General features: G+C 47.0%; 9 protein-coding genes across 9 annotated transcripts; 7 read left to right on the forward strand and 2 right to left on the reverse strand.

Annotated features, from left to right (window-relative positions):
* Positions 1-1,044: 1,044 nt before the first annotated feature.
* On the forward strand, positions 1,045-2,738 carry EDB93DRAFT_1249317 (cytoplasmic protein; the record flags this gene model as incomplete). The annotated part of the gene is made up of 3 exons (XM_041452841.1): positions 1,045-1,862; positions 1,919-2,037; positions 2,116-2,738. 3 exons carry the CDS (start codon positions 1,045-1,047, stop codon positions 2,736-2,738), a joined length of 1,560 nt encoding a protein of 519 aa, XP_041308939.1.
* A 1,539-nt stretch (positions 2,739-4,277) lies between these two features.
* EDB93DRAFT_1249318 (quinon protein alcohol dehydrogenase-like superfamily) lies at positions 4,278-6,323 on the forward strand (the record flags this gene model as incomplete). The annotated part of the gene is made up of 4 exons (XM_041452842.1): positions 4,278-5,318; positions 5,371-5,457; positions 5,513-5,995; positions 6,051-6,323. The coding sequence occupies 4 exons, from the start codon at positions 4,278-4,280 to the stop codon at positions 6,321-6,323; spliced, it is 1,884 nt and encodes a 627-aa protein (XP_041308940.1).
* A 637-nt stretch (positions 6,324-6,960) lies between these two features.
* Positions 6,961-8,361, reverse strand: EDB93DRAFT_1103101 (uncharacterized protein; the record flags this gene model as incomplete). Its single annotated transcript, XM_041447275.1, has 8 exons — positions 6,961-7,202; positions 7,317-7,352; positions 7,489-7,619; positions 7,697-7,824; positions 7,974-8,044; positions 8,083-8,131; positions 8,213-8,302; positions 8,326-8,361. The coding sequence occupies 8 exons, from the start codon at positions 8,359-8,361 to the stop codon at positions 6,961-6,963; spliced, it is 783 nt and encodes a 260-aa protein (XP_041308941.1).
* Positions 8,362-15,106: 6,745 nt separating this feature from the next.
* On the forward strand, positions 15,107-16,654 carry EDB93DRAFT_269434 (kinase-like domain-containing protein). Its single transcript, XM_041455907.1, has 2 exons — positions 15,107-15,730; positions 15,782-16,654. The coding sequence occupies exons 1-2, from the start codon at positions 15,197-15,199 to the stop codon at positions 16,460-16,462; spliced, it is 1,215 nt and encodes a 404-aa protein (XP_041308942.1). The 5' UTR covers positions 15,107-15,196; the 3' UTR covers positions 16,463-16,654.
* Positions 16,569-18,065, reverse strand: EDB93DRAFT_1320567 (terpene synthase). Its single transcript, XM_041454914.1, has 4 exons — positions 17,880-18,065; positions 17,533-17,833; positions 17,191-17,479; positions 16,569-17,135 (listed from the first exon to the last, which is right to left on the reverse strand). Exons 1-4 carry the CDS (start codon positions 17,947-17,949, stop codon positions 16,809-16,811), a joined length of 987 nt encoding a protein of 328 aa, XP_041308943.1. The 5' UTR covers positions 17,950-18,065; the 3' UTR covers positions 16,569-16,808.
* Positions 18,066-21,625: 3,560 nt separating this feature from the next.
* On the forward strand, positions 21,626-22,551 carry EDB93DRAFT_1139153 (uncharacterized protein). The gene has a single exon (XM_041449234.1). The coding sequence runs from the start codon at positions 21,792-21,794 to the stop codon at positions 22,248-22,250; it is 459 nt and encodes a 152-aa protein (XP_041308944.1). The 5' UTR covers positions 21,626-21,791; the 3' UTR covers positions 22,251-22,551.
* Positions 22,552-23,132: 581 nt separating this feature from the next.
* Positions 23,133-23,969, forward strand: EDB93DRAFT_1083127 (uncharacterized protein; the record flags this gene model as incomplete). The annotated part of the gene is made up of 2 exons (XM_041445742.1): positions 23,133-23,319; positions 23,383-23,969. 2 exons carry the CDS (start codon positions 23,133-23,135, stop codon positions 23,967-23,969), a joined length of 774 nt encoding a protein of 257 aa, XP_041308945.1.
* Positions 23,970-24,198: 229 nt separating this feature from the next.
* EDB93DRAFT_1052467 (cytochrome P450) lies at positions 24,199-24,390 on the forward strand (the record flags this gene model as incomplete). The annotated part of the gene is made up of 1 exon (XM_041444703.1): positions 24,199-24,390. A coding segment is annotated over one exon (192 nt), but the record flags the coding sequence as incomplete, so codon positions are not given.
* A 49-nt stretch (positions 24,391-24,439) lies between these two features.
* EDB93DRAFT_1083181 (cytochrome P450) lies at positions 24,440-25,000 on the forward strand (the record flags this gene model as incomplete). The annotated part of the gene is made up of 5 exons (XM_041445747.1): positions 24,440-24,497; positions 24,552-24,576; positions 24,626-24,748; positions 24,800-24,813; positions 24,864-25,000. Coding segments are annotated over 5 exons (357 nt in total), but the record flags the coding sequence as incomplete, so codon positions are not given.
* Between the last annotated feature and the right edge of the window lie 70 nt (positions 25,001-25,070).

Consider the following 25,070-nt stretch of genomic DNA (forward strand, 5'->3'; position numbering starts at 1 on the left):
GTCATTATGTGTATTGCCATTTCAGTAAGTTAAGGCGCGAACCTAGGTCCTACTAGAGAGCGGTAGTGAATGCGACTGTTCTTGTTCGAAACACAGCACCACCATCTGATTGAGGCCTTTCGAGACATCCAAAAGTCCAAAAACCAAGCTGTAACGCTGTGACTCCGATTTCAGGCACTGTTGAAGGGAAAGGAATAAGGATATTGGATGCTTCTGCGAGAATATTAACGAGTATCCAACTAAGCAAAGATACGAACCTAGAGTGAAGTTTTAAAAACGACGTCAGTTGATGGCGCTGCGAAGGAAAATCATATTACTATCTCTGGGAGAACACTAAAATCAACGACGAGAAACGAACTGAAATAGAATGCGAACCTCGAAGGGCAGCAGTGCCAACTGCAATGATTTTATGGAGTTGGTTTTGGATTTAATGACGTTGCGACCTTGATTGGTACCCAATACAATGAGCATGCTCCAAAGCCATGATAGGCAGATCCCGACATGACAGGCTGGGAGAGTGAAGTTCGGAAGTGGGAGTTTAGAAGACAACAAGGTGATCTGAAGGATCCATATATCTGGTTGGGACATTCTTTGTTTGAAGGTGAAAACTTGTCAAGTCGAAAGTACTCACAACGATAACACCCCTTTGTGTACCGACTTCTCTGCACTGTGCAGGTGGTAACAGACAAAAATTATCGAGGCACGTAATAGTAAATCGGTTCAACTGGGTAAGCCGCAAGTGAGTGGGCCTGAACTGGCTCACAAAGGATGTCTCAGTTGAATGTTGTGAGGGGTTCCTGTGTGGCAATGAAGCTATGCTGGACAGTACTAGGTCAGTGGTTGTGAGCTCGAGGCAGTGGGGTCTTAGTCGCGTCGGTTGAAGCGGACCTTATTGATACCGTAAATGGACAAGTGCCTTGAACTACGGCGCCGCTGGCAGCGCCTCCATCAGACATAGAAAAATAATCGAGCAACAAATTGCGACGAACCACAAGCTGACAACAACCGTCACCTTCAACGACGAGGAACATGGAAGGAGCGACAATGATATCGACGACGACGGCGACGACTGGTGGCCTGCTTTTAAATCATGATGCTCCAGCTGTTGCACCGCAACGGTCCACAGTGACCATTTTAGGATCCTTTCTTCGACGCCCAAGAGGAACTTCCACTTCGCAGCAACAACCATCACAAGCAGACTCTCCACCCTCTCCAACGATCCCTTCAGGAATAAGACGACGAAGTTTTGTACCTCAGATAAACTCATCATCAAATAACACCACAAGCCTTGGTCCAATTTCAAACATTCTGCGTCGCAGGCGGTCAGCCGGCACCGTCAACAATCAACCAACAATGCCCGCCCCACAACCCCTCCTCCGAGCAACGACATTCTCCAATAACAACAATAACAACAACCAGACCCATCGTATCCGCCTGGTTCCCCACCTCGACTCCCGCCGCACACTCCGCTTTGAACCCATAACCCGCGACCTCAAGGATAACGACATCCCCCTTCGCATTGGCCGCTTCACAGACCGCTCAGGAATAGGTCTCGCAGCAGTAAATGCCCTAAACACGAACAAACTTGCCTTCAAGAGCAAAGTGGTCTCTCGTGCCCATGCTGAGATATGGGCTGACAATGGCAAATTCTATATCAAAGATACGAAATCTTCTTCAGGAACCTTCCTCAATCATCTACGCCTCAGTCCTGCAGGCTCCGAGAGCAAACCCCACCAGCTTAAAGATGGGGATATCGTTCAACTGGGGGTCGATTACCAGGGAGGAACCGAGGATATCTACAAGTCTGTAAAGATTCGGATCGAGGCAGGGAGGGAGTGGCAGGCTGCTGCTAATGCTTTCAAGTGCGTTTTGCCTCCAGCGATTCACGCATCTCACTCGATGTTGATCTGCTTTCTAGCACAAACGCCCTCTCACAACTCCGCTCCCTCTCCGCAGACCCCCACACCCAGCCACAAAGGGCAATCGCCCATGGCAAAAAACGAATGCCGAAGACTAGCATTCCCGATTGTTGTATCTGTGCGTCTATTCTCTCCATTTTTTTCCTTATCTTCCCGTGCCACCGCATGCTATCTCACACGCTAATATAAATTACAGGCCTCTTCGCAGTAACAATTCGCCAAGCCCTGTTCATAGCCCCCTGCAGCCATGCCTTCCACTACAAATGCATCCGCCCCCTTCTCGAAGCCCACACCTCCGCATTCAGCTGCCCCCTTTGTCGCACATTCGCAGATCTCGACGAGGACGTCGAAGTTGAGATCGAACCTGAACTTGAGGTCGATGCCGAGGCTGTTTCATCGGCTGAAGATGATGATGACGAGATTGATGGAGGTGCGGGAGGAGGAAAGGATAAGCTGGCGCCTCCCATGATGAGAGATGGAGCTGAGACGGAGGTGGAGGGCGATGCGAGGAGTCCGCGCGCCAGGATACGGACCGCGGGACATATTGTCCATCCACAATCTCAATCATACCTCTACCCAACCGCTCAATCCCAACCGCTCCGCGACGATGCAGATCTCGACGAAGAGCTAATAGATCTGATAGATATTGATTCGGATGAGGGAGATCTAGATGTGGGAGTGTTTGTGAGAGGTAGCAGCGGGAGCGGGAGTGGGAGTGGCAACGGAAGTGCAGAGGGGATGGGTATCGAGAGCGGGATGGGAGGGGTGGCGATGATGGTGGATGGGGAAGGTGTTATCAGTGTGAAACGAAAACGTTAACGATGGGTCTGAATTGATAACGCTTGTATAAGCATGCGTACCCTTCCTTTCTTCTTCCTTTCATTTTCATTTTTCTTTACGTTGAGCGGTCGGAATCGGAGATTATTTTATTTTGTTGTTGTTCATCATATCTGGAGCCTCCTATGGTGTTGTACATGTAGCTTTGACATCGCACGGTATTGCGCATGCATGAGTTCATCACAAGTTATACATAGTTTTACATAAAGGCTCAACGCAGTTTTATAGGTCTATCGCAGTTTCATGGATTCATCGCTTTGCACACTTACACTTATATCTCCTTTCCCTTGTTTCCTCGTTTTCATTCTTTCTCACCTATCATTATCCTACCCACATATTTCGTTCTTCCGTCCTGACACCCCTTCATGACGAAATGTTAATAAAGCTTGTTGTAATGCCTATACGAGCTGAGTTGGCGGTGACTTCTTTCCTTTCCAAGTGAGGAGCAATAAATGAATGACAACAAGCGAGCGAGCGAGTGTGGATGGAACACCGAAGACCTAGAGGGTCGCGGAAGTTCAGTTGCTTCGCTATTTTCAGGTCGAATGAGGTGGAGGAACGAGGAAAGGCGAGCGATGAGTGCATTGACAGACGAATTGGGGTGTGAATCACCCATTAGGAAGGACTGGTCAAAATAAGAGCTAAGCAACAGAAATACAAATTACGCATGTCATCATTAGCCTCCATACCGTCAAAATATCGGTAAGAGTTTATCGAAACCACCAAATTGATCATGGCAACGCGCAGCATCAGCCTGGAATGTTACTGTGAAAAGGATCGGAAACACAGTACGTACTTCCGAAAATGACTTGTCATCGAGCGAAGTTGTGGTGTGTGTGGTGTATTCCTAAACCGTCTTCTGCTCGAGTCCGTCTTTCGGTGCCTAACATTGTCAGTAATGCTAGAGTTCGAACATGGGCCGGAAGAAACCTGTGAGGTGAAGAGGGAGCACCAGACACTGTCAAATGTTAGAAGTATGAACATAATTTTTAGTAGGTATAGGAAGGTGCACAGCATGCGGCACTGGCCGCAGACATGCGTTCTACAACGGAAATAAACTTGCTGTGCCACAGGAATCATATAAGACGCACCTTAAAACTGCATGAACGAACGACTGCCCTCAACTCCCAATCACACGGTTCACACCTCATAGGGGTCGTCTGAACGATACATCTCGTGAGTGATACTCTAGATTCTTATCGCATTTAGAGCTAACAACTTGTTTACCAGCGACGTCGGATACCCACTAAGATCTCTTTCGCATTCTCAAATTTCGCAGCACCTACATGCACTGTCTTGTACGTGGGGGTTTGATACTGTAAGCATACTGTCTCATCAGTCATAGTTTGTGTGGTTCTGACAAGCACCAAATTGAAAGGAGATAGGCCCTAAACTCACAAGTGAACTTTGCCGTCGCTAGATGAGTCAAGAGCCCGGCAGACTGATCTCATCTACAATCTGCTGTAGTTGAGATTCGGAGCACGTATCAAGTCTTCTTTCACGATTAAGATGTCGGTTATCATGCCACGCCAGACGATGCAAGACCGTAGAAATTGGGTAAATGGTGTTGTGCATCTGCCTGGGGGACAACACATTGTCGCATGTTCGCCAGATGGCTCACTCCGACTATGGGACAGAGAGAGCGGCGCACAGATAGGCGGGGCCTGGTGGGACAGGAATAATGCAGTCAGCGAGGGCTGCTATAGTGCGGTGCGGTGCATAGCATTGTCTCCAAATGGAAAGACAATTGCAAGTGGGAGCGAAGATGGGAAAGTGAGGTTGTGGGAAGTTGAGACAAGGAAGCTCATTGCCACTTGGACAGGAGTTGCCGGGAATATGCTGTTGGCATTGTGCTGGAGAGCAGACGGTAAGCGGGTAGTGACCGGATCCGCATCCTGGGATGGGACGGCAAGAGTCTGGGATGTTGACAGCGGCAGAACTGTCCTGACAATTAATACTGGGCGTGAATGGGTAAGAGCAGTGATATACTCGCCTGACTCTTCAAAACTTGCGACGGGTGGAGACTCATATCGCAATGCAAGTTGGCGCGATAGCGCTGTAAATGTCTGGGATGCGAAGACGGGCAAGCTACTCCAGGAACTAGAGCCTTATTATGGATCAGTTTTCAGCCTAGCATGGACGTCGGACGGGAAGAAGCTTATCTCCGGTTCAGATTGCCTAATTACCATATTCGACACTGCCACTTGGCAGGCGATTGCCAGACTCCAAGGCCACACAGATTTTGTCACCGCCATCTCCTTGTCTCAGAATGACCGCCTACTTGCAAGTGCATCACTCGATAAAACAGCGTGTCTATGGGATCTCGACACCAAACACCAAGTAATACCATCCCTCCCACACGGACGGGATTTGCGCTCTGCAGCCCTTTCTCCTGATGGAAAGGTGCTAGTCACCGGTTGCGAAGACGCAAAAGTGCACGTTTGGGACGTTTACGCCATCGCAACTGCACAATATCTGTTAGAGCAAAAGGCAGCATATCAAGATGATTCAGGATCACAGCACACAACCCGCTTGTCGCTCAATGACAAGTCATTTTTGGAAGTACGTTCTGTATTCGTAATTCTTCTCATTCATTATAACAGCGACATTTTAGGCTGATGCTACGCGTTGTCTTGACCAGTTTGGCGATGTCGATGAGCTCTCACCAACGTTTTTTGACGGCATGGAAGCCGATGCTCATGTGCGTAATCAGTATTTCAATCGTTTAGTTCTTATCCAGCCAGCTGTGTTCTCAGTTTTCCCCAATGGGTGGTGCATGCCCCCATTCCTCTGCAAATTCGTTCTTTCTTAGCCCTTCCTCATTTATCCGCCGCTTTTGGGCCAAAAATGATGAAGCGACCGAACTTCCGCAACCCTCAAGTCCTTCGCTGTTCTATCAGGCTCCCCGTGCATTCTTCGCTCACCTGTCGTCATTCATTCACCGCTCTCCATCTGAAAATCATGCACCGGACGAACTTCAGCAACCATCCACACCTTCGCAATTAGATCCACATGTGCTACTGGATCGCCTTGACTCGTTTTTGCCTCGACCTCGACTTGGCACTGACAGAGAAGCAGAACCTCGTCCAACAACGCATTTCAGTTCGCGTTCAGATGCACTCTTCAGCCAGTTGTCCTCACTCTTCCGCTCTCGACCCCACACCAATGAGGAAATTGAACTCCCACGACGCCCAAACTGTCCTCGTGTTGTTGAAGTGGCTGCAGTGCGGGACAAGCAGGTATCTCTCTCTCCTCGGTGCATTTACAATTATCATGGTTTAATGATTTATTTAGACTTTGGTTGTTGCTCGGGGGCCAAATTTCATGAAATCAAAGCGAGCATACGATGAACAACAAAGCAAGTTGCATGACCAAGCCCAGCCGTCATCATCACACACTCAGCCTACCAATACCTCGCAATCTGCGACACTTCCTGCTTCAGGTGCTAACACTACTACAGTAGGTACAACAGCTACACGGTCACTAGCCATCCGATTGTGGACCGAGGTCGTGCTGTTTCTCTGCTGTGCATCTCAATCACACGCCAATAGTTATCAATGCAGCTAACATTGCAGCACATACACGACTACTACATCTCTGCTTCTAGTGATTGTGCGTCTCTTTCGTTATACATTTCAGTACATCATCGATCTCCTTTCCTCGTCGTGACATTCGTGCAATGCATCGACCTCGATAATGTCAATTGTAGCAAGTGAATTATAGTATAGTTCTTGCTCTCTTTTGTGTTTTTTACCTTCTTTTTAAATAGAACCCGGATTGATGAGGAGTATGCTACCCCAGTCATCAGAAAATGGTATGACGATCATTATGAAACAGAATGCCTGTATTATCCACGACCTCGTAAACAAGAACCTGTCTTGCAGGTCCGACTTGGAACGGGTCTTTACCGTTCGACTGAAATTGCACAATCGTACAAGAAGATCAATTGCTTTCGATGTCGCGCTCAGCACTAATTCACTTCAATTAAGATGTCCCGGCACGCTGGTGACTTCTTTCCTTCCGTATCTCTATCAATCACAGCTAGGCTGCCAGCTCGTGTCTTTTCACAGCTCAGCTTGTTGTGTATGACATCCTATTCAAGAGAAATATTCGCAACGATTTAATGGACCCGCATGGGACGCCAGAACTTATACGCGGACCAGGACTTCGGATGAATCAATGCACATATATCGGCCATTTCTGATCAGAACGCAAAGACAGCGACGCATTCAAGATGTCCTTGTTTAGATTTTTTGGGAAACGGTAATGTTGCTTGTATTGAGATAAAAAATGAGAGAGGTTTAAGGTGGGGAACAGCACAACCAGCACCCGGGGTGTAAAAGATAACCCGATGTCCCTGGCCATTGCTTGCAGTCTGCAATGGGTTGGCATACATCTTCGCAATTTCTAGTTTCACGAGGTGATGCCACTGGCGTAAACACAGCACTAGAAGTGGCAAGAATCGTGAGGTAAACCATTTGAACAAGCTTCATGGTATGATTGGTATCTGGTATAACTGTGCATCAGCCGACGTTATGACCGTGTGAGGAAGTCACGCACCGACAAAAGTCTGATCGTGCAGTGTGCGCGAAGTTGCTACGAAGAAGTCTTAAAAATGCTATGATATGTCGGTTCAGTGAAATGCGTATAGTGTGACAGAAGAGGGCTACCCACCGCAAGAGGAGGCGTTCGTGTCTGAGGCCAGTTCCACTCAACCGCATTGATTTTATACTTGTGCTCGTTAGCCCTGGAGCTGTGCTCGGAAGAAGTTTTATGTTGAGAAGATATGCAGCCCTGTCAGTGAGGTCCCCGAGGCGTGCCGAGTTGGTGATAATCAAATCGAGCCAGCGAGATGTGGTGAATCTGGTGATACAGCAGGAAGGATGATCATTGATCAGGAAATATCAATATTCAGACAAGATGCAAAATTGGTCACTGACTGTTGAGTGTTCTTGGAGCCTCTATACATGACCAATTCTGAGTAGAGCGCAGGGTCAAGCAACACCCTTTCGAAGTTGCAAGTCAGAAGAGCGATCTTCGGCGTGCCGCGTGAGTACCCATGATAATCCTACCTGCCATATTATGTAACGCCGACCGAGAATACGGTTATACTATTTTTTTATTTTCCGGAATGACTCTTCTCGCGAAACACAAGACTCCTGAGATATTATCCTAGTCAATATACTGGTAGGTGGCGATGAGAATGGAAGTACTCACCGTCGGTCCCTTCGCGAGATCTCCGAGTACCGACAGAGCGACTCTTTCGCGTGACCATATTTTCCGAAATACTACAGTAGAACCAGCGGCAGAAGATAACCTGCATTACTTTCGGGCATTGCCGGTGACATCTTTCCTTCCGTATTCTCCATAAATCCCTGCTAGGTCATATCTTATCACACCTCAGCTTGTTGTGTATGCCATCAAGAGAAATGTTCGCAAGGATTTAATGGACTCACATAGAACGCCAGGTTATACGCGGACCATGACTTCGGATTAATGCACGTATGCCGGCCATTTCTGAGCAGAGTGCAGAGATAGTGGTCAAGCTACACCATTCAAGTTGTCGGACCTTGTACGTTTTTGGAAAACGGTATACGAGACACATGTTGCTTGTATCGAGAGAAAAAATGAGAGAGGTATAATTAAGATGAGGTACAGCACTCCCAACAGAAGGGGCCTGTATATGTAATCGATGTCCCCGGCCATAACATAGGGCAATTCAAATATATTCCAGTGGGTGCGCATGGATCGTGGCAAATACGAGCCTCCGCAGGCGCAGGAAATGGCGCTGCCAGTGCTACTGGAGTAAACAGAGTACTGGAAGTGGCAAGAATCGTGAGGTAAACCATTTGAACGAGCTTCATGGTATGATTGGTATCTGGTATAACTGTGCATCAGCCTACGTTGTGACCATGTGAGGAAGCCACACACCGACAAAAGTATGATTGCGCAATGTGCTTGAAGTTGCTATGAAGAAGTCTTAGACGTGCTATGATATGTGGTTCAGTGAAATGCGCATAGTGTGGTGGAAGAGGGCTACCCACCGCAAGAGGAGGCGTTCGTGTCCGAGGCCTTTTCCACTCAACCGCATTGATTTTATACTTGTTCTCCTTAGCGCTGGAACTATGCTCGGAGGAAGTTCTATATTGAGAAGATATGCAGCTCTGTCAGTGAGGTCCCCGAGGCGTGCCGAGTTGGTGATAATCAAATCGAGCCAGCGAGATGTGGTGAATCTGGTGATACAGCAGGAAAGAACAAGATAAAAGATTGGTCGCTGCTGAGTGTTCTTGGATGGCCATTTCTGAGTGGGGTAAACAACACTTTGAAGTTGTGAGAGATGCGATGATTTTATGTAATTGACGCGTGCGGCGTGACGCATATCCTACGTGCTATATTACGTAACGCGGACCAAGTCACTGTCAATGACGTGCCAGTTCCCAACTCCTCCTGCCCGAACCCCTTTGAGTCTTTGACCCAGTTCGGAACTATCTCAAAGAATTTTGCCCACCATTGTTTTTATTTCACGGTTCCACTTCATAATCATCGGTTCTTGCCATCCTAGACTCATACTTCCAGCTCTTTTCACCTCGCTGTTTTTCTTTCTATTTAATATTGAGTTTCTACACTTGTCTATGTCCGAGTCTATCTTTCAATCCCCAATATCGAAATGCCACCCCAAGTCTGTATCCTTGACTGATCTATGTCTGAAAACCCTCCGCTCATCCACTACTTGTCTTTCATCATCTCCACATAAATTCCGTGCAACCATCTTCTATCCGATTCCACCGCATGGGAAGGCGTTCCTGAATACGAGTGTCTGCGTCGAGATAGATATAAGTATGCTGAGCGAATGAGTTGTGATGATTAACTAAATCATTAATGCCCCACACTGTAGGATAGTCTGCAGAGAATGTCACGTTTCCTGCAGACAAAACCCAACCTGGGAGTTGTGAATCTGGTTCATTTCTCGCTGCACACATTCCACCACAAGAAATACGGGCCGTGGGGGGTCGTGTGCATGAATGATGATGATCCACTTCATTGACCACAATGATTGGCCCACAGGCTGGTGATCTGAACAGTATCAAATTCTCTTAGATTTGTTCTCCTGTTAATCTTGCCACCTGTCTATAATCGCATGCCTGTATACCGCCCTGTTCACCTACAGCGCTATGCGGATTGGTTGGTGCTGCCCATGTGGTCTTTAACTGTGATTCGATCTCTGGCCAGGAAGCTACGACCTACTGGGCCTGGGTGACATCTCATTACAACACTTGCCTCCATCAACAGCAGATATACTCTTTCCATGCTTGAGTTCCAATCCCAACGTTATTTATGCTGTGCCATCATAATTATTGTTCTGCAGTATGAAGATCTGTATATTACTTGCCCATGTAAGGCTAACTATGAGTTCGATGGGGATTGTTGATTGAAACGAGTGGAGGAATGATTGTGTTGGGACGGTAGAGGTTGAACAAGACAGGTTGCATTTGAACGATAGGACTTTCTGACGGACTGTGTGTGTGAATCCAGCAGAGCAAAGACTGCTTTTCAAAATGTACATGAGCATATTTTAAACTGTAAAGGTAAGGGTCCTTGCCGTTAGGCAAAATGGGAATTAAGTGAGACAGAGAGTAGTGGCATTGAGCCTGAGTGGTTGAAATGGTAGAGTATGAGAACATTTTAAATAGGTGATGGTAATGGGGCGGTGCGTAGAGCACAATATAATGAGAATTGTGTATGGTCTTTGACCATTTTTGGTGCGGTGGAATGGAATTGAACGAGTGTTAACAAGAAGGAGGGTATAGCTGGTGTGGGCATATTGTAAGGAAAGTGGTGGCCATGCTGGTCGTCAGCGACAGTGAGATAATGGAAGTAAGAAAGAGGGAATGTGTCCGCATAACTCAGATGCGAAGCATGCACTTCTTCGGATCCATGAGTCACGTGGATGGTTCTGGACTTGCGTCTGTGAACCTTGACTTAAAGATGTGGTTGCGGTGTAGAAGATGTGCGATCCTTACATACCCTCCCTACTTCGAATATTGACTGTCCTCGGTCGATCTTCCTAACTAAAATAAAATATGTTTCATATCATAGTGAATGTTTGATCTAAGCAGAAGGAAAATGAAGTAAGAGAAAGGAAAATATAAAAGGGACACATCTAATTTTCATCATTGTCCATAGTGCCGGTGAGGTTCCCAATGTCGAGGTACTGGGTGATGTCGAGTGAGGTTGGGGAGTGAGGGTGATAGGGAATGAGACGAAAGGCTGCAAATTTGAGTTTTGAGACTGAACCATCGATTTCAGCAAGACGATAGGATCCTCCTAAGGAGCGCGAGACGATGACCATCGGTCCGAAATAACATGGTTTGCATTTGGCATTTGACGCTGCTTCAATCTTCTTATTGAGGACAAGGATGAGATCACCTTGCTTGAATGCATAGTTGTGTATGGTATTTGTGAAACGACGCTCGAAGTTGCGGATGGATGTAAAGCAACTTTTGAGTATATGAGCGTGCATGTCAGCAAAGTCGTCATCTCGCTTGGCTAGTTGATGGCAGCGTATGGCCAATAATTCGGTGGTGGAGAGTTGAGATGTGATATCAGGGAGGAGAAAGGTGGCTTCGGTAATATCAAAGGGAAGGAGGGGCTCAATGCCATGCACCATGAAAAACGGACTGTGACCTGTGGATTTCCACGTGGTAACTCAGTCAGCCCAAAAGACATGGTGAGCTAGAGTGGGCCATTTAGTAATGTCACCATTGCAGGCTTCAACAAGCGAGTTGCAAATGGTGTGGTGTGAGCGTTCGACAACACCGTTGGCCTTCAAATTATATGCCGAGATCCGGATGTGCTGAATGTGATACTTTTGGGCGAGCCAGTCAAGCGCGGTGACAAAGGGCGTCCCGTTATTGGTTACTATCTCCTCAAGTCCTCCCCATCTACATAAGATCTCTTCAAAAATGAATGCACCCAAGGTGCGTCCCATCTCTTTCCTCAACATTCTAAACTCCAGCCAATTGGATAATGAGCAGCACACCTGCACAATATAGGAAAAACCGTGGGATGCTGCTGCATGCCTTCGCCTGTAATCTCTCTCCAAGTTTTCACCCTTAAACTTGCACACAACATGTCGTAGTCATCTTAGCATTCAAGTTTAATCATTGTTTCTTCTCCACTGCGTAAATGAGACGTTAGAGTGAACCTCAAAGAGTGTAGTCAGACTGGTCGGATCATCTCGGAGAAATTTGGGCGAAGCACGGAGTTCTATTACTTCGACCGGCACGACCGGCACCTGCTAAATTGAAAGTCCGTGCTTCGCCTGCCAAATCTCTCCGAGAACGACCAGCGTGGCTACGCCACTCAACTCATCCGTAGCTATATAAGCCAGCCTGAGCCTACCAGGAGATACCAATATTTGAATTATTGTGTCGAAGTCAGCTGGCATTCTGCCAGCCGGTTTGGCAGAACTGGTTTTGCCTACAAACAGAACTCTGCCAGCAGAATCCGGTCACCGGATAGAGCGCCAAACTACAGGTAGTCACAGAATTCTTATATGATGCATGCCGATAACCTCCATTCTCTCAGCGCTTGCCAATCAAACACAGTACTGTGAGTGCGTGTTTCACTCGTATAGGGAATACATCTCTGTGGTGCCATTTCGGATGTCAGTGCTTGGAAACGCCACATCATTTTTTCGTGAAGTGTCCATCTGACAACTTAAAGGTGTTGCTTTACAAGAACATTGAGCGCTCGAGCAGTGGACATATTATATTTGTGCTTACGCAAATACTAATATTGGCTCATCATCCTTCCTGCTAGATCACTGTAACCGTCTGGCTCGGTTTAACTATCACCAACTTGCCAGTGGCCCGGCGCGCGCACCTTAGCGCTTCATCGACAGACCTGCATGTCTTCTCGGTATAAAACTTTCCCCGAGTATAGTTTCAGTGTTAACGAGAACAGGTATAAAGTCAACGCGTGGTTGAGTTGAGCCGAACTTCAAGGCCTCAGTCACGAACACCTCCTGTTGCAGTGAGTAGCCCTCTTCTACTTCTACCACACTATGCGCAGTTCGTTGAACCGACGTATAATAGCTCTTCTAAGACTTTTTTGCGGCAACTTCGCGCACATTGCACAATCAGACTTTTGTCGGTGTGTGGATTCCTCACAAGGTCAGATTGTAGGCTGATTCACAGTTATGTCAGATACCAATCATACCATGAAGCTCGTTCAAATCATCTATCTCACAATTCTTGCCACTACCAGTGCTATGTTTACCCCAGTGGCAGCGAAACCTCTTCACATTATATCCTGCGTCGGAACATGTGCCGCCTCTTCGAAATATTTGAATTGCCAGCAAGGGATGTCGCCTTACCAAAATTACCCCGGGTGTTGGGAGTGCTGTTTCCACTAGCTAAATTAGTTGAATCTCGCTGTCATTTTACTCTCAATACGTGTTCATTCTGAATCCCACCGCCGCCCACATAGAACCATTACACCAAAAGGTTTAGCTTTCAGTATCAACGTACTTACAGCACTACACGGAGTGAAGATGCAACAATTTATTGGTGCAATTGAGAATGAGTGAGTGGGGTAGGCTATGGTTGATTATAAGTTAGGTAATGAAGCGCACGGACGTTATGTTCATTGAACGGGAGCGACAATGCACCGAGATCATGACGACGACGGGGTCAGAAGATAAGAACAAATCGCAGTTCGGCGTCTACACGGAGACTCTAAGATTCTCGGTTCGGAATCATTCAATCAATATGCATGCGCAGTACTACCTGTTGATAAACGTGTACAGGTTTGTTACTTGTCTGACAATTCAGTACTGTCAGTCCTTTATTATCACGGAGAAGCCAGCGACAATCCTGGAGCGAAGACTCGGAGTTGTCGCGCGAACGGCCCGGAGAAAACTGTGAACACGTGCTGAGCGGAGATACTACGGTATCAAATCGACTTGTTTCGAATTTTCCTTACTGAAGGGTGAGGGTACCCTTAAGTGTGGTAGAGGCCTGGTTAGGGTACCATCGTGGACAACACTGATATGCGACACTCACTTAGCAAGCCGTTGTTTGAGCCCCTTTAGAACTCACCATCTCACCTTCAACTTGAAGCTCCCTTGTCTTTCACTATCGCCACGCACGCATTTTGGCCATTGCTAAAACCTGCAAATGTTCGTACTTATACTTTATGAGTATATGCATTCAACTAAAGTCATGTAGGGTCGAGTCGACCCGGTTGATTTCTATGCTGTGCTGGGGGATGAACATTACTTCATTTCAGTATCTGCAAAGAGTAAAATCATACATATATTCGAATATCTCAAGTCACACTATGAAGAAACCCATCCAGTCCTGAAGAGGATCTCCTATAAGCGATGCAAGTTCTACAAATTCAAGAACCCTGTATTGGTTCCCGACGAGGATTTCGTGGACAAGTCCGACATGATCAAACGATGCCTGGATGAGAAAACTTGGACAGAAGTGTCACCGGATAGATATTTGAAAGTACTGGGATCAGAACTGAGAGACGATCATATTTACTTGGTGGTGAAGCCTCCGCGATCTGAAGGTGCGCCACTGCTGTATCTGTTGATAATCGATATTCTCATCCTCTGCTTCAGATGAGACAGAGAAAACCATTGAAGATGTGCTTGAGACAGACGAAGAGCTTTTTCGTCACTTGCAAGTCACCGTAACAAGGCTGCAATCATGGACCAAGCAAGACATTGAACACAACTTGGACGGTGGCACCTGGTTCACTCATAGCCAAGAACGACCAGATTTTATCGCTGAAATAGAGGATAGATTAGGTCGAGCGCGTATATACGCCGCATTAAACGACGACCCGCCATCTGATGCGGACTCTTTAAGACTGTTGTCAGGATCAAACTCGTCAACGACCTCAATCGCACCCAATAGATCAATCCCCCTCCCAGATGCGACGAGAGACTTAGAAAATGCCTCCAGTTACCGGGCACTCTTTGACGACATATTTAGAGCCACTGTATTCACGCCCACAGAGGAGAGCCCTGTCAATGTGAAGGACACCCGGGAATTCGCAGCTTTCTTCAGCATCCTTCGTTCGTATCACCAAGACTGCGCTCTTCTGGTGAATGACTCCTCCTTCTCCCAGAAGGCTAGCAATTTCACTGTGCATTTTATATCGCCGCCTTTCTTTTCCTATCGCAGTGAACATTTTAAATACAAAGAGTAAGTGGAATAAATTCGTTGTACAGCCCAACTGACGATCATGAATTTTTCAGGCAGACGTCTTGGGAATTTCCCATCTTTCTGAATACTCGGGATAATCCCAACGTCTGGTGCAAGTTCTGCCCAACTAGCGATTGCATGGTTTCGTCTACTTCGTTTCTTTGTCCCTTCATGATCAGTGAAGTGGTTTCACAGAAAAACAAGTCCGATTGACTCCGCATGCTAATTCAAGGCATCGCTCTTGCGCGCGTAGGACAATGTTTCATGTCAGGCGGAGAGAAATTCTTCGTTGTAGCAATTTATCTCCGTGAAAATCTGACCGTCAAAAGATATATTGTTACCCAGCCTGGAGCAGATAGAAGGGTGTGTCGCTCTGTTTCTGTCGCTTTTTGTTTCTTATACGGAGGCCAGGTATTCATTGCCCAGAAAGATTTCGACCTTACAAAAGCCAACGAGGCAGTCTCATTCCTTCGTGAGATGTACAACCTCGCGGAGGAGCTCAATGATTTAGCGGGCAAACTTGAACCAAAGAACGAGAAACGGCTTGGCAACATCAGGGTTGCCGCGTCCAAGGTGATTTCTCTTACATCACAGGCTCAGCGCAACAAAACACCGAGAACGACATTCGCGTCCATCCCTGAAGAAAATCGTGAAACCAGTGGCACTCAGGATGATCTTGGCGTCCTTGATACTGATGACATTCAAGGTATTCTGAAAAAGATGGATTATCAGATCTCGTTCATTGTGTTTGGGGTGTGTACCACCGCAATCTACAACATAGAACACTAATAAGACATCTTACAGCATCCGTTCCTCGCCTTGGTGTCAAATATTGAGGATGATTCTCAACAAGGATATGTCAAATTCTTGAAAGAGGGGCAACAGGAGATCGAAATCCTGCGATACCTCACGGGGATTGACTCTCCCTCAAACTACACCATCTCGCCAGTCCAAATCTGGCCGGTGCAAGGGGGTAACGTCGTATCAATGCCTACAGCTGCCAGCCACCTTACCAGTCTATCCAACCCCGGCGTGCACCTATGGCCTGTGGCCAAGCAGCTATTCGAAGCTGTTGACTTCATGCATCAGCATGGCGTGGCGCATCTGGATCTGAAGCCTCCAAATATCCTCGTCCCCATCGACGGCGGCCGCCTTTCTATCATCGACTTCAACAGTTCCGTACGCATCACGGGCACTGAAACAATGTTCCGCGGAATTGTTGGCACCACGGGATATCTTGCGCCTGAAGTCGCGGCTGGTCAAGGCCTTTACAGCGCGATCCACGCAGACTTGTGGTCTTGTGGAAAGACATTGGAGGAGCTGTGCTACCTGTGCAGTCCATCCAGGGATCGCAATGCGCTACTTGAAATAGCTCGAGAGCTCATGAATGACGACCCAAAACAGCGACCGATGATGTTAGATGTCTTGAAAAGGCTGGTGTATTACAAGGTCGATGCCAATACAGGACCAGGTTACTTCAGGTAATGTGCTCCATCCTTGGCGTGTATCAGAAGATAATGCGAAGATAATTGGATGGACGACTCGATGGCCCAAACGCACTGTATGCCAGTTATACCCTTGTGTAGAAGTAGGAATGTTGGTCATACCGCAATGTACCTATACCTTTCCTAATTTCCTTTGTCAAATGATCTTGGCTAGCCAAGGTTTCTTAATTCAAGTGCGCCGCGCTCTACGTCCCTGAAGTACATACATGGTACTGCCTTCTCTACTCTGCTTCGACGTGTTCTATGCCTGCTTGACCGTCTCTCCTGTTCTCTCCTCTCTCTGCTTGACTTGTCATCATAGCCGTGGAATTTCGATTTCACAATGGTCATTTAGGAAGTAGCTTGACAATTCTGTCCCGCTTGACAATGTGTCTATCCTTCCCGAAATAGCGAGCGGACTCAAAGGACCACTGTAGCGAACCGGCAATCCAGTCCTGCAATCCTTGGACGTAGATAGCCACCTGCTTGTCGACTTCTTCTCCCCATGAGGGAATGATAGCACGGTTGTCTTTGAAGCGTTGAAGGGAGACATTGCATAGCCGATCGCAGTAGTCAATAGCGCCTTGCAGGTCGAGGCCTTGATCGACCATGAGCACAGCAACTAAATTATGTGTGCTACGGTGAGATTGCTCTCTGTTATAGGATAAGATGTCCTGCCAGCAGCGATATCAGTAGTGCCCCAACTTCGATGACAGAATGGGGTATTACATTTGACCAAGAAACAGTGTCATTGGCAGCCTGCTCCAGAGCCATGATGACCGGATGCGAGACTACTTCGTTGGGAAGATCAATTTGACAGGAAAATTCGATAAAGGCAAAACAAGCCATGCAGCCGCTCGAGTCGCGCCTCAATTCGATGTAAGAATCGACATTATGGACATGCCCTTTGGCACGGTTGTCCATCTCCTTTGCCGCAGAGATGAACCACAAGTCCATTCCATGGATGAGGCGCTCTGTGCGACCAGGGCCGCCACCCTCCTTAAAGCGACTGAAGAATCTAAAAATTGTAAGGTAGTTAGCATGTGTGCACGACGAAGAAAAGAAACACACGATTTGCACACCTTTCCACTATATTGTTCCGTCTGGAAGTTGACAGGATCGCGAAACGCAGACATGCAGCAGTCACGTACTCCCCATGCATCATTAACATCAAGCCTATCGATCTTGAGCCAGTCATCCATTTTGAACGACCAGCCCAGGAAGTCCGTGCAGACTTTGAGACGGAAAGCATCTGCATCAGGGTAACAGGCTGAAGCGAGGTAACCTGGGCGTAAGATCATAGTATATTTGGCAGTCTCGGGTTCTACTAGATGGGCTTCGCTACAAAGCCATTGAGCAGAAGCGCGAGATACTGGATAATAGTGAGGGTTTAGTCATATGGGATAGCTGGCAATAACTAAAAAAATCAGGTAAAATGAATTGTGTGGGCTCGGACATAGAGATTGTGCAAATTGCGTTAGAAGCCATGGAGGTTGTCGAGCTTGTGTTTTGAACGTCGAGATGAGTGAATGGAGAAATCAGAGACCTGAGATATAGTACAAGGGCTCTGAAATATCATGCCTTTATACTTATGCCAAGCTTGCTAGCGTGGAACGCCATCAGTGACGGCAACACTAAACAGGCAGACGATACGAGAGGAAGAGCGTGTGATTGTTGATACGGTTAAGATGCTGAGGCTACAGACCGCAGCTACGGGTCTTTATATAGGGATAAGCCTAGTTATTGTTCATGCGCAGTGTCTAATCAATGATCAGCCCAAGACACATCTACGTCAGTGATATGCCATGTCGACATGATGTGTAAGCCAGCGTGCTTACATAGCGGTTGACTCGGACCATTAAATGCTTTTGCAAAGGAGGGACCACCGGTCAGATTATTAAAAGAAAGTGGGTGTATATACTTACCAGTGCCATGTGTTACCCACTCGAATCATAGCCGCGGCAAGGTTTGAATCCTCAAAACAGTAGCCGCCTAAATCCGCTGATATTCCATAGGCAGAAGGTTATCCAGGGCTGTCACAATCTTCAAGCTCTGGATCAACGGCACAAACCCATCCGAGTCTTTCTTTCTCGGCTCCAAACCATAGAAAGCGCAGGAAACCATGGCAGTTCAAGGATAGAAATGTAATTAGTAGGAGATTATGATCGCATGTGGACTCAGTGGGTTATATCAATATTCGCTTGCTTAGTTCTTCCAGGATCTTGTAGCTGCCATAAAATTGTCATACATTATGGTACACATTACACAATACTTGAGTCACCTACTAGGTTTAGATCAACATCATCCGGTGCTCGCTTATGAGTCTGTGTACATCAACGGATATGCAGGCCACAATGAAAACTGTTTCCGGTCGACCGCGCAACTTGAGCACGGGGATTAAAGAAGAAAGTGATATGAGGGAGACAATTGCTTCACTTTGAGGTCAAGCCAATGCGGAGAGAGGTACTGTAGTATTTCGTTCAATTTGACAGTCACGTGTCACATACCCCCTTGTCGAAAACGAAATTTGGCACCTGTCACGGGTCACAAATACATTTGTTGAATCCATCGAGAGTGACAGCGGAAGCAATGTTCAAACGCTAGGTATGTGTCCGGTAGTTCCTATAGCTAAGTAGGTACTTACTCCTAATACAAGCATCCGTATCAACCGTCGTCGTCGTGGCGCCAAAATGAATGTCCATACAGCGTGTTTGGTCGAAAATTTAGAATGTGTCACGGGTCACAGGTGGATCTGTCGAAATGTCGAAAGCACCCCTGCAAAGAATATTTCAGGAAAACCTTGCCTTTTGATCTATGATGGTCATGGCTCACATATCACGAGCGATGTGGTAGAAACGGCAGCTGCAAACAATATTCACTTGTTCTGTTTACCGCCACATACAACGCATAGGTTACAGCCACTTGATGTCGGTGTCTTTGGACCAGTGCAAAAGGCATGGACGAAAAGATGTGAACAGTACTCGTTGAGGACGGGAGAGGGTATGCGGCGGTGTGATGTGGTGAAGGAGTATATGGAGGCTCGCAAAGAATCATTCACAGAAAACACAATCCTTCAGGCGTGGCGGAAGTCAGGAATAAGACCATTGGATCCGGGAATATTCAATGATGATGACTACGCACCCAGTAACTCGACATCGACCTCGGATCAACTGCCACCTTCATTCCCTGCCCAACTGCCATCAGATTGGGATATCCCTTCATCTGAAGATCCTGACTTTGACCCGTCAGCTCAACAGTCCACTTCCCGCAGTGATGTCGTACCTGATTCGGACTTTGATTCCGAGTCGTCAACTTCAGAATCCGCTGATCCAGAACTCAATCCCAACATCAACAGCGACTCTGACAGTGGCGAGATGGATATTGATGAATGGCGGTTGTGCATTGCAGAGCAGGAAAGTGAGTAAACCAGTAAATCAGCACTATCTTAGTACTTAACTGCGCAAATGACATCTAGGCTTCAATTCACAAGAAAGAAATTTTCGGCCACCTACACCTTCAGATACCAATGGAAGCGGCAGTCTCCATTTACTGCGTCAGCGAACTGGACCAGTCACAAGATCGCTCTCAGGCTCACTCTCAGGCTCACGGTCTGCGACCCCATTCAGCAGCATCTCCTTCTCAAATCGCTCCTGGTCCAGTGGTACCTCAACACGAGTTAAACACTATGAAGAGGAAATCGAGCGTCTGCGTGCAGAAAATGAGAGGATGAAGGCGGAAAGTGAGGAGATGAAATGGCAACGTGATAACGCTGTTGGTCATGCGGTAATGTTGAGACGTGACTACAACACTTTGAAGCAGCGACTGAATGCTAAGGAGGATAGGCAACATAGACAGGGAAGAGGTCTGCAGATGCATGGGCTGATGACTAGCGAGCAGGCGCGTCAAAAAATAGCAGAGGAAGATGCAAGACGAGCAGAGAAGAAGCAGAAAGCAGATGCTGCGAAGAAACGCCGGGAGGACAAAGAGGCAGCACGACGAGTACAGCGCAATGCGATGGACGGCACAGAGATTTACACAGGACGGCTAAGTGCCAAGTCAAAATCAGAACTGGAGGATATTGCTACTGCTCTTTCGCTGTCAACCGAGGGCACGAAGTCTGAAATTTTAGAACGCATCAAAGGACACTTGGAGAATACTCCCGACCTACGCCAGGACCACCGCTTTTCTGGTCTTTACACATCTCGTGGAAATCGGGCACCCCATGAGTCAAACGGTCATGCTGGATCTTCAAGAATTGACCATACTGCTCCCATTCAAGCTACACCATCTCAGCAGCTCGTTCCAAGCATCAGTCATGGTTGTATTTCACTTACTTCCATGTTTATTTTGTTGCTGATAATGTCTGAATAGCTATGCATAGTAACGGCGCTCCCTTCTCGAGTCAAGCGGCACAGCAAATGAACGGTCCTTTACCCTTCCCCTCATTTAATCCACCACCTGCATACCCACTCCATTATCCAGGTCGTGAGACACGATTCATGCAGCCAGTGCCAGCCCCAGAAGGGGCTCGTCCTCTTCGAACTTCACAAGACCTCCCACCACAGCTACATGCTGGGCCGTCCACTGGCAGATACATGCCTTACCCCCTGCATGGCCTTCCTGCACCATTAAATAGAGTTTCAGCAAATAATGATCACTCAGCACATCCTAGTGTTTATTACTAGATATTATTCCCTCAATGAAATTTGATTTGGAGCTCGTTATTGAAGCTTGAAGTTATGAACGGTGCGGAACACTGGACTTTCATTCGCTTTGCACGCTGTCGGACTGTGAATATCATTGTGTATTGGCCGAGGTGCCGCGCGTGACATAGTGTGACGAAATTGTGCATTTCTATTGTGTTTTCGACACCTCAACTTCCAGTGCTGCCGCTGCAACAAGCTCGCAACAAAATTAAAAAATTCTTGTTGGGCCTAATGCACAGAGACCTAAAGTATACACTACAGTAGATCCGATACGAATATGTGTTGTTGTTGTGTTGCTATTCAGCAATAAGTGTAAATTGTGCATTTCCCGTCGAATGATAGTACTCTTTGATCAGCGGGCGGTTTGTGTTGAGATCGTTATTTCAAATTAATCGTGTGAAAACTTTATGGACAGTCCCGAGTCCCGACCCGCTAAGCCTCGGCGCCCCCTCGATCGAGGGACATTCCCCTTCCTCCCACAATGACCATTTCTCTGATTTTTGACTTGGACAGTTGGACTGTCCAGGCCCCCGGAAGCTCCAGCCAAGGTCCGCCCGCAAAATAGCATTTTTGAGGGCCAAATATCACAAAATCTCTGTCCGGGTATTGCATTTTTGAGACATCATGACCTGGCAGGTCTGTCCGGGTTTTGCATTTTTGACAGCCTTCAGGGCAGGTCTACAAGATACAAGTTGTCAAGTGGTGAACCATATTCCGACATGTCCCGACTCGAATACACGCCCTCAAACGCCTCACAAAACACAGCTTCTCGTCATCATGCTTCTCGAAGACCTTAAACATCAGATCCGGAAGATGCGGGGTACCGAAATTACGCATACCGACATTCAGGCTCTTCTTCCTTCTGAAAGCCAGAGAAAGATTCCTGGTACAAGTATCAATGCATATGGTGCATGTATCGAAGACGTACGTGAAGATAGAGATTTCTGTATATTCAATTCATGGATTGCACCAATCGCGTCTGGCCAAGTGAAATCAGGGGGTGCTTATGGCACAATTCACGGTCACGTACATGCGTCGGTACGTCCTCTGAGCAGTTGCGGAAAATACGAGATACTGAGTTGAGTGACATTCCACTATTCTCGCGTACTCTCAAGACTTTCGAGCTTCACACTCATGCACCTGCACAGCAACTTATTTACCACTTTAATGGCAATCCGTTCGCGCAGCAACTCCGCAGTCATCTTACTTTGACCGCTGAAGCAGGTGCTCGCTGGGCAACACTCTCTCGGCCATCTGTCAAACGAGTTATTCTTAAACTGCCACCTACCATCAAGATTCCAGCGAGGGGGGCACAAGAAATGAAGAAATGATTTGTATTTGATACATACTAGTAGTATCAATTCTATATATGTGCCTCTGTCGCTCTCTGTCGTCGCCGTCGTCAACGCTGAGCAGCGTGTCACCATCTGTCACAAATTGGCTGGGGGTCACACTATGTCACACCACGTGATTTTGACCTCTGTCCGGAATTGCATTTTTGACGCCAAAAATTCCGCATTTTTGAGGCCGTTTTCAGCTGGTTGGGCGGGCGGACCTTGGCTGGAGCTTCCGGGGGCCTGACTGTCCCACGTAATACTTATTCTGTGCTGTTTGCATCACTCAAACGTCTATCGCTGTCGTGTCCCTCCACAACCTCTGCGCGCACTGCACCTTCACTTCTGAGTTCTTACAGCCTACAAACATCAGTGTTGGGCAAGAAAATGTTTCAGACACAGTTTGCGATGTCCCCACCTTTTCTAAATGAAAGATAGAGCCAATATTTTTCATCACCATGTATCATGATGTATCTGAAGACTTTTATGGCAGCTACTTTGAGTCACCTACGGCCGGTTAGACCAACATCCGCTTGCTTCAGCAGATAGGTGACACGTGTTTAGGTGTTCAAAGGTCCCCTTTATAACCCGAACTGTAAACATGTTTTGGGTTTGACTATAATCCCCCATGATGCTCTTCACTCATATTCTCGCTTTAGGTATTGTTGCCCTGGTATTCGCTTGGGGTCTAACTCGTAGATGTGTCTACCTTTTACCTTTGCTGCCTGGCCCTCGTCCATTACCATTTCTGGGTAACATGCTGCAATTGGATACTAAACGACCTTGGCTCACATATACTGCATGGGGAAAGACATACAGTTCATAGCAGATTGATGGCCTCTTTGCCAAGCTCTCAGAGTCATTTTCATACCTGATCGCAGGAAAAATTATTCGCTCTAGCATACTTGGCATCAACTTGATTGTCATAAACTCTGAAGTTATCGCACAGGAATTGCTGGACAGGCGTTCTGCGAAGTACTCTACTCGCCCCATTTTTCGCACCAATGAATTGTATGTTTTCATTCAATCTGTTCTTCATCAACTGATTATGCAGATCTGGACTGGCTTTCAATACTGCATGACAGTCAATCCTGTGACAGATACACAACATCATTACTCATGGCCGTCACATACAGACACCTCAATTGTGGACAGGAATATCCATTTCTTACCCGCGCACACGAACTCGTTGAGGTTGGCAAATATATTCTTTCTCCCAAGAGGGCTGCCATTTTCACAGCCTTTCCTTTCCGTGAGTGCTTTTGTTGACGACGTAATTTTGGGTGTTCAGCATGAGGTTGCAGTCGAAAAGTTACTGTTTTGGTGCTTCGGTGGGGCATTTTCCCAGATGGGACGCTGTAGAGAATTATCACAACAACTTTTAAATGAGCCCTTTAACGAGGTGAAGGCACAGATAGTACGTTTGTGCAGAGTTAGGGACATCAATTTGCCTGATCTGTTTGCATGAAGGCAAATGGTACTGCTTCACATTCTTTGGTCGCTGACTTTCTCAGTCAAACTCACGATGATGCTGACGAAGACACGATGAAAGCTGTTGCATTGATGACATACATAGGTAAGAGTTTTTCTTTTGCCATGACAGAATTCGTCAATTAATGAAAATACATGGCTTAGGTGGCCTAGACAATGTGAGTTGCTACTTAAGCAGTCCTGATTCTGTCTTTGATGTCCCACAGACTGCAACCGTGTTGCAAATATTCTTGCTGGCTATGGTGTTCTATCCTGACGTCCAAACCTGGGCTCGTGCTGAAATTGATCAAGTTGTGAGGCATGATAAAATGCCGTGCCTTGATGACAGGGCATTGCTGCCCTACCTTGATGCCATCCTACGTGAGGTCTTGAGATGGTATCCTATCTTACCCCTAGGTTGGTCGGCAGTAATATAACCTCGTATTTGCATAGCTGACCCCTTGCACAGGTGCTCCACATGCGCCTTCAGATGATGATGTTTATGACGGGCACTTTATACCCAAAGGTTTGAAAGTCGCACGAGTCCGGGTTACCATTAACTCATATATAGTTTGATCAGGCACAATAGTAATGGTTAATCAGTGGTATGTTATGGTGGAGTGCATGTAATAGCTTGAGCTGAGCACGACTCAGGGCACTGTCCTGGGATGAAGACATTTTCCCCAATGCATCATGCTTCAATCCTAGTCGCTATCTAACAGTTGATGGGAAGCTGAAGGGTCCTTTCATCAACCATTTTGCCTTTGGTCATGGCAGGTGAATATTCCACACTAGCTATTATTTTCAATCATTCACTGACTGTTGCAGGCGTATCTGTCCTGGTTGGCTGATCTATAGTTGATTTGTCGAGGATGACAAATACCCTTCACAGGTCATTGGTTTGCAGAGAACAGTCTGTGGACTGCAGCTGCTGCCATACTCACCATCATGCACATTGATCATGCTAAAGACTCAAATGGAAACAGGATTGAGGTGATGCCAGAGTTCACCACCGGCTTATTGGTGTAAGTAACCTAGTACATATTTAAGAACCTGCAGCTGATTCCGCCGAAGTCACCCTGAACCATTTCACTGCTCG

This window comes from Suillus bovinus (genome assembly GCF_016758785.1).
Source record: "Suillus bovinus strain UH-Sbo-P2 chromosome Unknown EDB93scaffold_19, whole genome shotgun sequence".
In the NCBI taxonomy this organism is placed as follows: Eukaryota; Fungi; Basidiomycota; class Agaricomycetes; order Boletales; family Suillaceae; genus Suillus; species Suillus bovinus.